Here is a 12,385-nt window from a genome sequence, read left to right on the forward strand (position 1 = left end):
TGTTTGAGGGTTTTATTTAATTATGTTAATCAAGTGGATGCCTTAAGCTCTAGATTTGGAGTGTTATGATTATCCATTTGATAATCCATTAGAGTGGAATTAGGAGTAACATAAATATGATAACGAATGTCAACAAATATAGGCATCAAATTTTGTAGCTTCTTTCAATTACTACATAAAATTTAATTATAACTTAATTAGTAATTATTCACACCATCTTTGAATTCTTTGTATCCTCACGAAGATCAAGAGAGACTTCTTTGTTACAATCTATACCTCAAATGCTATGTTCAACGCACCAAAATACTATTTCGATGACCCACATATTTAAATGCACAAAATTGTAATAAAAAACTCGACATAGCCTCAAAAGATTCGAAATCAAAAAACATTAAGGAAACTTCTTTTGCTACATTCAAATTCATCACAAGTCATCCTCAATTTTAGAATAAAAGAAATATTTCCAATAGAAAATCATAAAAAAATTCTTAAAACAATTCTCAATTTTTAATAAACTAAATAAACATTTCCTAATTTTTTATTTTTTTGGGTCATAACTATGATTTAAAATGAAAAATTTATTTATTTTTAAACAATAAATTAAATCATTTTAAATGCATGGAATTCAACTTGAAATCCAAACCATATGGATCCTCTAGAGTGGACATGGTTAGAAAAAATAAAAGCATTCACAAGATAAATGAAGAGAATTGCTTGAAGAGAATTGCCTCAAGTTTGAACCTAGTAAAGACATTAATTTTGTTTCTAAATCCTCCAAATTAAGAGGGGAATCCAAAGTGCCATCCAACAAACCTTCAAGTCCTTCCTTTACAATCCCATGTCAAGTCCAAATAATGCAAACCCAAGCGATTTTGCACCTTTCTAAATTTATTTTCGTTGGTTTGAGAGGAGAGTTTGGAGAGCATTTCTTTAATAATGTAAGAACAAACAAAACTAAATTATTTTTCCTCTTTATGATGTTTTCTATTTTCATTTGTTTTTTAGTTTATTTTTGTTTTCTTATGTTATTATTATTATATTTTCTTTTTCATATATTTCTATTTTTTATTTTTTATTTCATAATATACACTTAACAATCTAAATAAAATGCCTAGGTTGTTTTCTCATTTATAAGACAATAAAATAATTTCAATTAATTTTTTTCATGTCCTTTAAATATTTCAATTGAATTTTACAAAGCAAACAAAATATTTTTTAAATAGCAATTAAACTAATAACAATACTAAATATCATTTCTAATGTATTTTGAATAGCATTTTCTTTTTCTTTCATTTTGAAAAAAAAAATCCTTATACATTAAGCATCATTAACATGCAATATCCAACCTATTAATTATAATGGCATGCACCAAGAAATAAACAACAACATATCAATTATGCATTTATGATTTTTTCACAACACAGTTAGAATTACAAGGGAAGATGACTCATGTCACGTTCAAAGTGAGTGCAATAGAGGTTAACAAACATGTTGGACCAAAGTTAAATATTTGATATAATAATTGTTGGGGAAAAACTCAAACTTGCATAATCAGGTGGAGAAATAAAACCACGCTTGCACCGACACACTTGATTCTCACATCAAGCATACCCACTTTACATAAAATATAATCATGAACAATAATACATTAAAATGCAAGATATTGTGATTATTAAAATCACAACATCTATGACTATCACATAAGCATAACATAAGCATCTCAAGTATACAACATGTAATGCAATACATCAAGTATTCACAATGAATTTGGTATAATGCCAAACACATATATCTCAATGCAAGAAAACAATAGTCAAAACAAGGACTATCAATGAAAATGATGAAGTTGAAACATTGATAGGCACTCAAAATGCACAACAATGACTTATGCACACCTTGATACATAGTAAAAAACATAATACCAAAGCAACCATCTCAAGACAATTAGTGTGTGTGCATTATATTAGCCCTTAGAACGTATGCAAATCTATTTTTTTAATACAACATTAGATTACCTATTGAGAGATTTCCATCTAAGCAAATAGAAATAAATTAACCATGATAAATAAACACTTAACACCATATGCGTGTATAGAAACTCTTGCAAGAAAAAACTCCACAATGAAAGAGAGACACACACATGCATTAATCTTTAACACAAAAGTAAATATACAACATGATTCCTTTTAATGATATTAAGTTTCCACAATCCATAAAATTATTACAGTTGCTTCTCGATAAGATTGTGTTCAAGAATTTTTGCATCAACATTTCAAATCACACTCTGTGATCCATCACTAGGATGATACAAAGAGCATATTGATGATTTCTTTTTTCAATCTTTTGACAAACTTTGTATACTCGTGAATTCTCTATAAAACTCACTACACCCACCCCTCATGAACGTGTGTATACTAATAGGCGTATATAAAGGTGCTTTTAGAATACCGTGCCAAAATTGTGGGGTGAAGAAAACAATGCAAAAAAATGCCCAAAATAGGTAAAAATGGCCAATTCTTTACTTGTGCCCCTTGGACCCCACTAACATAGTGACTATGTTGTGCAACGTTCAACAACACTTATTGAAGCCCTTAAACTCTGATTAGGGTGTCAAGGGTTTGGAGGGTTTGATATAATCACGTTCATGAGATTACAATTAAATATCACACAATTCTAACACTATTAATATACAAATATACAAATATGCATCATACATAGATTTTCTTTAAAATATGTCAATCGAACATATTACAATGTGACAAGGACTAAGAATTGTATGACATTTAGAAAATAATCTTATATGGGTCCAAATTATTTTCTACATGATAGTTAACTTTTACTGTTCAAAATAGATGTCTAAGCTTCTTAATTTTCAATTTCCATTTTTTACCTTTCGAATGGAATTCAAAATTTCCCTAGAGAACTTTTACCACGTGATATAATTAAAAGACATTTACATTTATTTAGAATCTATTACTCCATAAAACAAACATCTTCTCAAATTAATTTTCTTAACACTAGGGGAAGAGCACCATCACTCTTTGCACACTTGGGCACTGGCTATCCAGGGGAAAATTTGCACCCCCTGGATAGCCGTGCTTCCTCGGTCCGTGCCTTCTGTGCCTGCCACTTCCTGCAGCATCGTGCAATCCTCTCTCTCGTCCGTGCAACTCTGCGGCTTCGAAGAGTGTGCCCTCCGCTTTGCTGTTAAAAGGAATTACGCTGCCCCTTTAAAAGAAATTATTTATATTTTTGTTAAATTTTGTATATATTTTTTTATATTTTTTTAAATGTATTTTATTTATATTATATTTTTTATATTTTTATTTATTATTATATTTTAAATTTTATATATTCGTTTATATTTTGTTAAATAAATTTATTAAAATATGTTTAATATATATTTTTATTTTAGTAATGTATTTTATTTTTAAATTTTTAATATACTTCTATATTTAATTTTATAATTTAAAATTTAAATTATAATATTACATAATTCATAAATAATTATATAATCTATATTTAATATAAATTAAAATATATTTTCTATGTATTATATAATATTTAAATATATTATATTTTATATAATATTTAAATATATTATATTTTATATAAGTACTTTATAGTATAATAAATTTTATGCATTACATAAATTTTATATGTTTTATTATGATTCAAAGTGAATAGTGAATACGCTTTTACTTATAATTCAAAATCACTAAAGTAAATTATAAGTGAAAGTTTATTCACTTTGAATTATAATTGAAAGTTTATTACATTTTGAATTATAATTAAATTTAATAAATTTATAAAGTTTTAGTTTTTTTCAATTTTAAATTATAATTACACTATGAATTATGTAATATCTTTTGAAGTATAAATGAAAGCTTACTCACTTATAATTCAAAAGCATAATTATGTAATATCTTTTGAAGTATAGATGAAAGCTTATTCACTTATAATTCAAAAGCATATTATAATTCAAATTCAAAAGCTTTCATTTATACTTCAAAAATATTACACTATGAATTATGTAATATCTTTTGAAGTATAAATGAAAGCTTATTCACTTATAATTCAAAAGCATAATTAACATATAATTACATAATCTACATTTAATATAAATTAAAATATATTTTCTATGTATTTTATAGTTTAATAAACTTTATGCAACTAAGTTTATTCATTCTTATAATTCAAAAGTGAAAAAATATAAAGTGTTTTAACTTTTTTCACTTTTTAATTATAATCAAATTTAATAAACTTATAAAGATAATCAAATTTAATAAAGTTATTGATAGGCTTCCCCTAATCCTACTATAAAATCCATAAAACCAAGATAATTTTGAAAGAATCCTCAAAATTCTCCGACACTCTCCATGGAACCATGGCCTTATAACTTTGTACACAGGAATTTTGAAGTTTGAACATGAAGCTTTATTTCCCTCTTTTAACGGCCGTGACGCGCAGGACGTACAGGTTCGAATTCGCTGCCAATCGTTGGGTTACATCAACGGGGCCGCGTCAATTTTAAGGTCATCGGAGAAAGACGGGTGCGTTCTGTGGGAATTTCCAATGGCAGACGATCAGTGTGCATCAAGCCTTCTGCTATCTTTTCTGCAACAAGTTCAGGAAGCCATGTTAGCTACATTTGGCCCTAAGGATTTTGATCCCAAGTTGTACATTGACCTCCCCCTTCGCTTCAATTTATTCCAGACACGCAAAGCCTTTCGGGAATTATGTCGCCTGCAAGACAATTCATTGTCACCAGATCATCTCACTGCTTTTATCAACGAATATTTTGATGAGCCAGGCAGCGATGTAATAATCTATACACCACAGGATTTCACGGTAGAGCCAGAGGGCTTTTTACCCGGGGTAAAACACCCTGAAATTCGTGGCTGGTCTCTGCAAGTGCATTCCTTGTGGAAAGAATTGTGCAGAAAAGTTGGCGAGGATGTGAAGATAAGTGCCGATCAGCATACGCTTTTGTATCTATCTCGGCCGGTAATAATTCCTGGATCGCGGTTTAGAGAAGTTTATTACTGGGATAGCTACTGGGTCATCAGGTTCTGTTAAATTTCAGTTCCAAGTGATTTATGTTTTTATTGTACTTTTCTATGCATTCTGTGTTCAATTTTGAAGTAATTTGTTTGTTTCGACGCAGGGGATTGCTCGCGAGCAAAATGTTTGAAACAGCCAAGGGAATTGTGTACAATTTGATTTCGCTTGTGGAGACTTATGGCTTTGTGCTGAACGGCGCCCGAACCTACTACACGAACAGAAGGTGTTGCCTTATGTTCTTCTCCTCTTTTTAATAATTTTGATGCTGTTTACAGTCCTTGTACAATTCTTATATCACAATCTCTGCAATTTTAATGCTGTTTACAGTCCTTAGACTAATTCCTTGAATTTACCTCACAATTATTTTATCGTATTTTTGGTATATCACAGTCCCTGCATATATCTGCTAGGGTTATGGGGTTGCTTGGTTGCAGTGAAGAAGATGCAAGCATAGGTTACGCTTTTGCAATCCCTTTGTGATCATTCTTTGTGAGGAATAATTTTAAAATGCGTTAATTATATGATATTTAGAAATGCCTCTGGGGATGGGAGAATTAGCAAGAATGTATAAATTTGGTCTTCCCTCTTAGGTACTCGATTTCCTCGGGCAATCATAAGAGCCTTTGTTTTTGAAAAACCTGATAATGTTCGAAAGGATGGCAGAATTTATAGCTGTAGGTTTTATTTTTCGAGAATGAGAAATGTACGCGAACTAAGAAGAAAATTGCTAAGCTCTTCATATAGGTTGAAACTACTAAAGTCTTCATACAGAACTGCTAAGCTCATTATGAAACCTGTGCAGTATGGATACAATATACACAATTAATATCTTTGAGCTGACTCCCACTTGGGTGGAGTGAAACTTTTTCTGGGAATGCAGAGGTGAGGCTACCGTAATTCCCAGATCTACTTATCTGTTGTTGGAGAATTTCTATGCACTGAGCACTGAGTTTTGGGCATCTAAATAAGCACGTGGGTTAGCGTTTGAGCCTGGGGTCTCAGTGGCTCAAAATCATAATAGCCGCACTATAAGCATTTGGTACCAATCATGGAGTATTCATAGAACTTATCCACATTTATTTCCGACACAATTTGAATATCCTTTCATCTTGAGTTTGAGTTACATTTATTTCCGACACAATTTGAATATCCTTTCATCTTGAGTTAGAACTCAAAACTTCAATCTTTCATTCATTCTTTTGAGAGTTAAGTGATGTACTTTGAGTTTGAGCTATAATGCACTTTGAGTTTGAGCTATACATGATTATTGGCAAACGACACTTCCCTTTTGTAGTTGTTTAAGAACCTACAGGATGTGCAAACCCTCAAAAGTGATTATATGCTTTGTGAGTTGATAAAACTTTATTTAAAATCTCATGTTCGTGTGTAAATGTACACGAGTCAATGTTTACTCATGCCCATGCACACCTTTCCTTTCAGTGGATTAAGAACAGGGAAATATAATTTAGGAGACTAGAGAATTTTTGTCACACGCCTTTTGATGAATATGCATGTTTTTTTGGGAAAAAAAGCTTGTGTTACGTCAATATGCCTGCATGAAAGCCTACTAATCTTTATTGTGTTTGTTTGATGCGTTCTTGTTTTAGTCAACCCCCTCTTCTTAGTGCGATGGTGGAAGCCATTTATGCGAAAACTGGTGACATTTCACTGTTGAGAAAGGCATTGCCTGCTTTGCTACAAGAGTACAGATTTTGGACTTCAGGTAATCTTAACATTGGCATTTCTTCAGCACACGCTGCATAACAATTGGATGTGTCAAATTTGACACATGATATTTCTTAAAAAAATGAGGCTTCACAATTTGTCTAACATAAATGGCATGAATATGTGTCATTTTCGGTATTCAAGGAGACTTTTATCTTTAAGTTTACAATACTTCAAAGGATTGATAAAAGGAGAGTTCTCTTATTGAGTAATTTTCTGATCCATAAAGGAAATAAGGTCTGGCAAAAGTTAATTTGAGTATTTAGCATTGGCGTTAAAAATTCTTGTTGTTGCTAATGTTTTCCTTATGCCTGAAACATAGGGGTACATGAAGTCATTATAAAGGATGAACATGATTTTGAGCATTCTTTAAGCCGATATTATGCAAGTTGGAATGCTCCTAGGCCAGAATGTTCGACAATTGTAAGATTATTGCATCAATACCCATTTAAATATCATACAAGTGATAGGGTGTGTACCATTTAAAAAGTGACAAGGAGCTGTAATTTATCATATAGATCTTTCTTAACTATAATGTGGTTCTTGGAGATTCCTTCTCACACTTTGTTGGTTTAAAAGATTTTTTTTTAATGAGAAGTTTAAAATATTCATTTCCTGACGTAATTGCAGGACAAGGAGACAGCTAAAGGTTTGAAAGAAAATGAGAAAACGTCCCTTTATCATGAAATCGCTACTGCTGCTGAGTCGGGGTGGGATTTTGGTTCACGTTGGATGAGGTAACTCTGGACATAGAGTTCAAATGCATGAGTTTGTTCATAAAAAAAATCTTTGCATGAAAAAGGGAAAGTTCATGTTTATCTCATTTGAAAATTAGTAAAATTGCATCAATCACTAGGTAATTAGTATCTTTGGCTATCAATTATAACCATGTTAGTGTAAACTTGATAAAATCAATTTGAAATTGCTAGAAAATTATATGAGAGATGATTGATATTGATTTTTATTATAGTGCCTGTGAATCTTTGCTAATCGATTTAAGTTGAAGAATAATTTCAAAAGTGTAAACCTTGATAATGGTAGGGATCTAACCCTCTAGGGTTGAACATCGTACAAACTTTTTGGTTATTATGAATTAAAATGAAATGCACAAGCAATGTTATAAAATGAGATTGTGTTAGTTTAATGAGGGGCATGCCTCTTAATCTCAGAGTGCATTTTTGAGACAAAGTTTATCCTTAAGATGTGAAGAACTCTACAAGGAGACACAAATGGATGTTGATCACTATGTGTGTTATGATATGACGGTTATTTAATTCTAGTTAATATGTTATTTTGTTAACCTAGTTAATATGTTATTTAATTCTAGTTAATCTTGTAGTGCCCAACCAAGGAACCATAGAGGATATGAGCAAAATACACATAAGAATATATGGATTTTTTTTTTTAAGTAATTAAGTTTAACATATGAATCATAAGCAAGAACTAACGCTCAAGCCTCGAGAATAGGTCATCTTGTCGATGCAAGACACTTCACAAGCGAAAGACTTAACACCTAAAACTTCAACCGAACATGGGGAAAGGTCTCCAAAACCTTGGGACAAGGTTATTGAGGTGATTAGGGTCACACAAGACCATTCTCAAGGTTACAAGACTTGATTCGGAAAATGGGACCATCTAATAGGTCCTAGGTGTTACCGATGAGCTTCGACAAGTACCTACTCGCACCTGAGCTCCATTGACACCATCCAAACTCACCCCAAACCAACTCAAGGCATCTATGAGGGTTCCTAAACGTCACTAGCTTCGTAATGCAACTAAAACGAAGTCAAATTGAGCTCTTGAGACCCCCAAAATCCCAATTGACTCAAGTAAAGGACACGAGTGCCTAGAAAGGACACCTGCACACTTGGAGGACACTAGCTCAACACGCCAATGTTCTCAATTTAATACTAGCATCCCAAATCTGCATTGGTGTCCTCCGAATTGATACACTCATGCTGTTGTCCTTTGAGACGTGCATCTATCTTAACTAGCGAGCTTCCCGATTGGATAGATTGGACCCCCAGACACCCCAAAATCCTTGGTGAAGACAAAATACAATACAATGCTTGAATTAAGAGAATTTGATGAAAAGGTGCAGAGACAAGGCATGCAACGTGTCTTCGGGTTGTTGTGATGTCTTCACACATCGCCCCATTGCAAATGGGGATCCCTACTTTTTAGGTCCTCTTGGTCTTTTGGTTGTGTTTCTTTGGGTCTTTTTGCAACAGTATCTTCGGTTGCCTTGGTTTTCAAGTGTTTTAGGGTGAATTTGATCAAGTTTGCAAGTCGTTTGAATAAATTTGGCTGTTTGGAACTTGTCCATTTTAGGGTTTTGGAAAAAATGAACATTGCATTGGAATCAGGACCCTTCAAGGAACCTACTAGTGAAATTTGAGCAAATTTCGAGCAACTTTCTATTTTTAGAAAGTTCCTATTTTTTAGGGATTTCACTACCTCGCATACCCGGAGGGCCCCCAGGGCGTCATTAATTTACTGCTCGATTTGGAGGGGGGATGAGGAGGCCCTACTATTCTAAAGGGCTAGCAGGCATACATTAATTGACTGGGGCTGATTAATTAAGCAAAACATTTCAATCGGTGGAGGGATGGCCCATCAACAATTGGTTCACTCTTCATCGGCATAAGAGCTAGGTCACATTCAATCCACTTGACTATAACTACTGATAGAGGTGGGGAATCAGTTCACGACATGGGTAGGACCGTTCGAATCATTGAATTGGGTCGAGTAGGGCTTCCAGATTCCAGTTATTCCTTTCTCCCTGGGCTAGGGTTGGTGAGACGATGAGTGCTATACTCATTCCATCCCCACCGGGTTTGGTTATTCCCTGCTACGATTAATGGCAGAGGGTCTCGATCTATTTGCGTGTGTGGGGCAACAGGAACTATAGTTTCCCACCCACGTCAATTAATTAATCAGCCTGCTCAAATAAGAATTATAGTCCCACCCAACAATAACTATTCCCTATGCACTGGTTATATTCGCTTATTCGCTGCGTGTGTGGGGAAGCAAGGTGGGGGGCTAAAGCGCCCTACTATCTAAAGGGCTAGCAAGCACATTAATCTACTAATTAATTCACTGATTAATTGACTGATCCCCTACAATTCTATGGGCCCCACACTTGGAGTTAGAACTATAGTGTTCATCGGGGGCATGTTACGTATAGAATCGATAAAATTGCCCTACTACAACTAGCCATAGAATAGTAGGGACCCACCCATGTTACATATAGAATCGAGAATGTTAACCTTTCTCAAAGATGCCGGTGGGGGGGATCGGCCATCATTAGCTATAGAAAGTGAGCTCCCTCCCCAACGTGAGTTCTCTATCCATCCATCCTAAGGCCCTTTAGGATAGTAGGGGGGCGGTGGGGTTGGTGGGGGGGTGTGGGAGTAGCTCCCGGTTGCCCTCCTTATTATAGTTACGTCTTTGTCCTACCTTCCTGACCCGGATTGGTCTAATTTTGCCGAAAATCAAACTTACTATTTTTTAGTAAGTTTCTATTTTTAGTAAGTGTCGTCTCGTCTTGTTTTATCCTAATCTTAATATTTGGAAGTATTTACTATTTATAGTAAGTCTATTCATGACATGTTCATCAACAGGTAGGGCTCTTGGCATTGAAGACCGAAAATTCTTGAAGATTTGTCTAAATTCGGAAAATCAAAAAGCAAGCAGTTGATCGAAAAATGGCTGTGTGGAAATCATTCCAAAAGTGGAAAGGCGTTGAAAATCCTCCTAAGGCAAGAAAGCACTTCAATTCCAAATATGACATCCTAATTCGAAAATGAACAAAAAATTTATTTCCTAATCCGAAAATGAACAAAAAATTGATTAAGTCTGATGAGCAATCAATGATAAATCCTTGCCAAGGCTGAATGGCTTTCAAGGAGGTGGGTGCCAAATTGAGGGTGTGGAGTAATTTTCCTCCAAACCACTTTTTCCTTCACCTTGCCAAATTCACGCCCATGTAGAAAGTTGGGTGCCAAAATGGGGGTGTGGAGGAATTTTCCTCCACCCCCAAAAATCTTGCATCACACCAAATTGTCACCTAAGGTTAGGGAAGAGCGCTAGAATGAGGGCATGGAGGAATTTTCTTTCACACCCAAAATTCCTCCCTCGCATAGAAATTTCGCCCAGACAAGAAGTTGGGCGCCAAAACGGAGGTCTTAAGGAAAAGTCAACGAAGTCAACATTACTCCATAGGGTCATGGAATTTTGTCTAAGGCATAGAATTCCTCCATAGGGTCATTCCAATGCCCAAGAATGAAGGTTGAATTCTGAGGCATGGAAATTTGAAGACAAGGATAAGAATGAGAAAGGAAATCCCCCTCTGGAAAAAATTCAAAAAATCCTCTTTCAGGCATGAAAATTCATCCGAATTTCAAGATGATGACAAAATTGGCTAAGTGAGAGAATTTTCTCTCTCCTGGACCTTGGAACTCAAATTTAAAAAAAATTCTTAAAATATAGGAAAGTTGATGAATTGATCAAAAAATTTCCTTCAGGATAGAATTCTTGGAAAAAAGTGAATAATTGACTAAGCGTTGGAAATTCCTTCCTTTAGGATAGAATTTCAGGAAAGTAGAAAATTGACTAAGTGTTGGAAATTCCTTCCTCCAAGATAGAATTCCTGGAAAATGTGAAATTTGGCTAAGGATTGAAGAAATTCCTTCCTCAAGGGTAAAGTAGAATCAAGGTCAAGAATGGGCGCTAAATGAAGGGTATGGAGGAGTTTTCCTCAAGCAAAATTCCTTCACCATGTGTTTTTAGTGCCCAAGTTGGAGATGAAGTGCTGGACTGGGGTAAGGAAGAAATTTGTTTCCGGATGAAGAATTCCTCCACAACATGAAATTGACATTGGAAGAGAAGCGTGGAAATCCTAGTCAAGGAAGAAATTTCAAAATTCTTTGTCAGAGGAGAAAATTCACCTAAAATGAAGAAATTTCGAGGCAAGGTAAAAAATTGGTCAAGGGAGAGAATTCTCTCTCCTGGATTCTGGAGCTCAGAAATGAAAAAATTCCTAAAAAATAGGAAAAGTGACAGATTGATCAAAAACTTCCTTTAGGACAAGATGAACACAAAAACACGAGAAAATTCATTCATGATAAAATTTTCTCTCTCCAAAATCCAGGCATACAGGAATTCTTCAAAAGTGGAAAAGATTGTTGAAATTCTTCCAAGGTAGGAAAATCTTCCAAAATGTCTTTTGTGAGCCCAAAATGGAAAGATTCTTGTAAAGGATGAGTTGGCAACACGCAAAGAGAAAATTCCATATTAATGAAGCACAACTAGGAAAATTATAAATGATGACGGGGTCTATTTGCAAGGCAAGAATCTATTGAACGCATGGCAGATTGGTGGCACATTCATTGCCGGAATATTTGACCAAATGGTGGTTGAGTCAATGCATGGCGAGGTGGTGGAGCATCATTTGGATGTAGATGTCGTGTTCGGGAGATGATGGTGCATTTATGGCATCATGGGCAATTTTGCATGGAGGAATATTTATTGCATTTATGATGTATTGGGTGAATTTGAAAGAAGTCGTGCATTTAATGCACAATGGACGCTATTT

The 12,385-nt window shown here is 34.3% G+C and overlaps 1 protein-coding gene across 7 annotated transcripts in view; it reads left to right on the forward strand.

Annotated features, from left to right (window-relative positions):
* Positions 1–4,338: 4,338 nt before the first annotated feature.
* The window catches only part of LOC131038193 (probable trehalase), a 95,826-nt gene continuing 87,779 nt past the window's right edge, over positions 4,339–12,385 (forward strand). For 4 of the 7 annotated variants that reach the window (XR_009359530.1, XR_009104365.2, XM_057970542.2 and 1 more), the window contains exons 1-5: positions 4,345–5,069; positions 5,168–5,287; positions 6,672–6,787; positions 7,112–7,212; positions 7,420–7,526. Coding sequence is in view for 4 of the 7 variants with exons in the window: in XM_057970542.2 (XP_057826525.2) it covers positions 4,576–5,069; positions 5,168–5,287; positions 6,672–6,787; positions 7,112–7,212; positions 7,420–7,526 (938 nt within the window). In the remaining 3 variants the exon portion in view is untranslated. Of the gene's footprint in view, positions 5,070–5,167; positions 5,288–6,671; positions 6,788–7,111; positions 7,213–7,419; positions 7,527–12,385 lie in introns of all 7 variants that reach the window. The other 3 variants (XM_057970540.2, XR_009104364.2, XM_057970541.2) reach the window with 3 other exon arrangements.

Source organism: Cryptomeria japonica, chromosome 11 (assembly GCF_030272615.1).
Source record: "Cryptomeria japonica chromosome 11, Sugi_1.0, whole genome shotgun sequence".
Taxonomy (NCBI): Eukaryota; Viridiplantae; Streptophyta; class Pinopsida; order Cupressales; family Cupressaceae; genus Cryptomeria; species Cryptomeria japonica.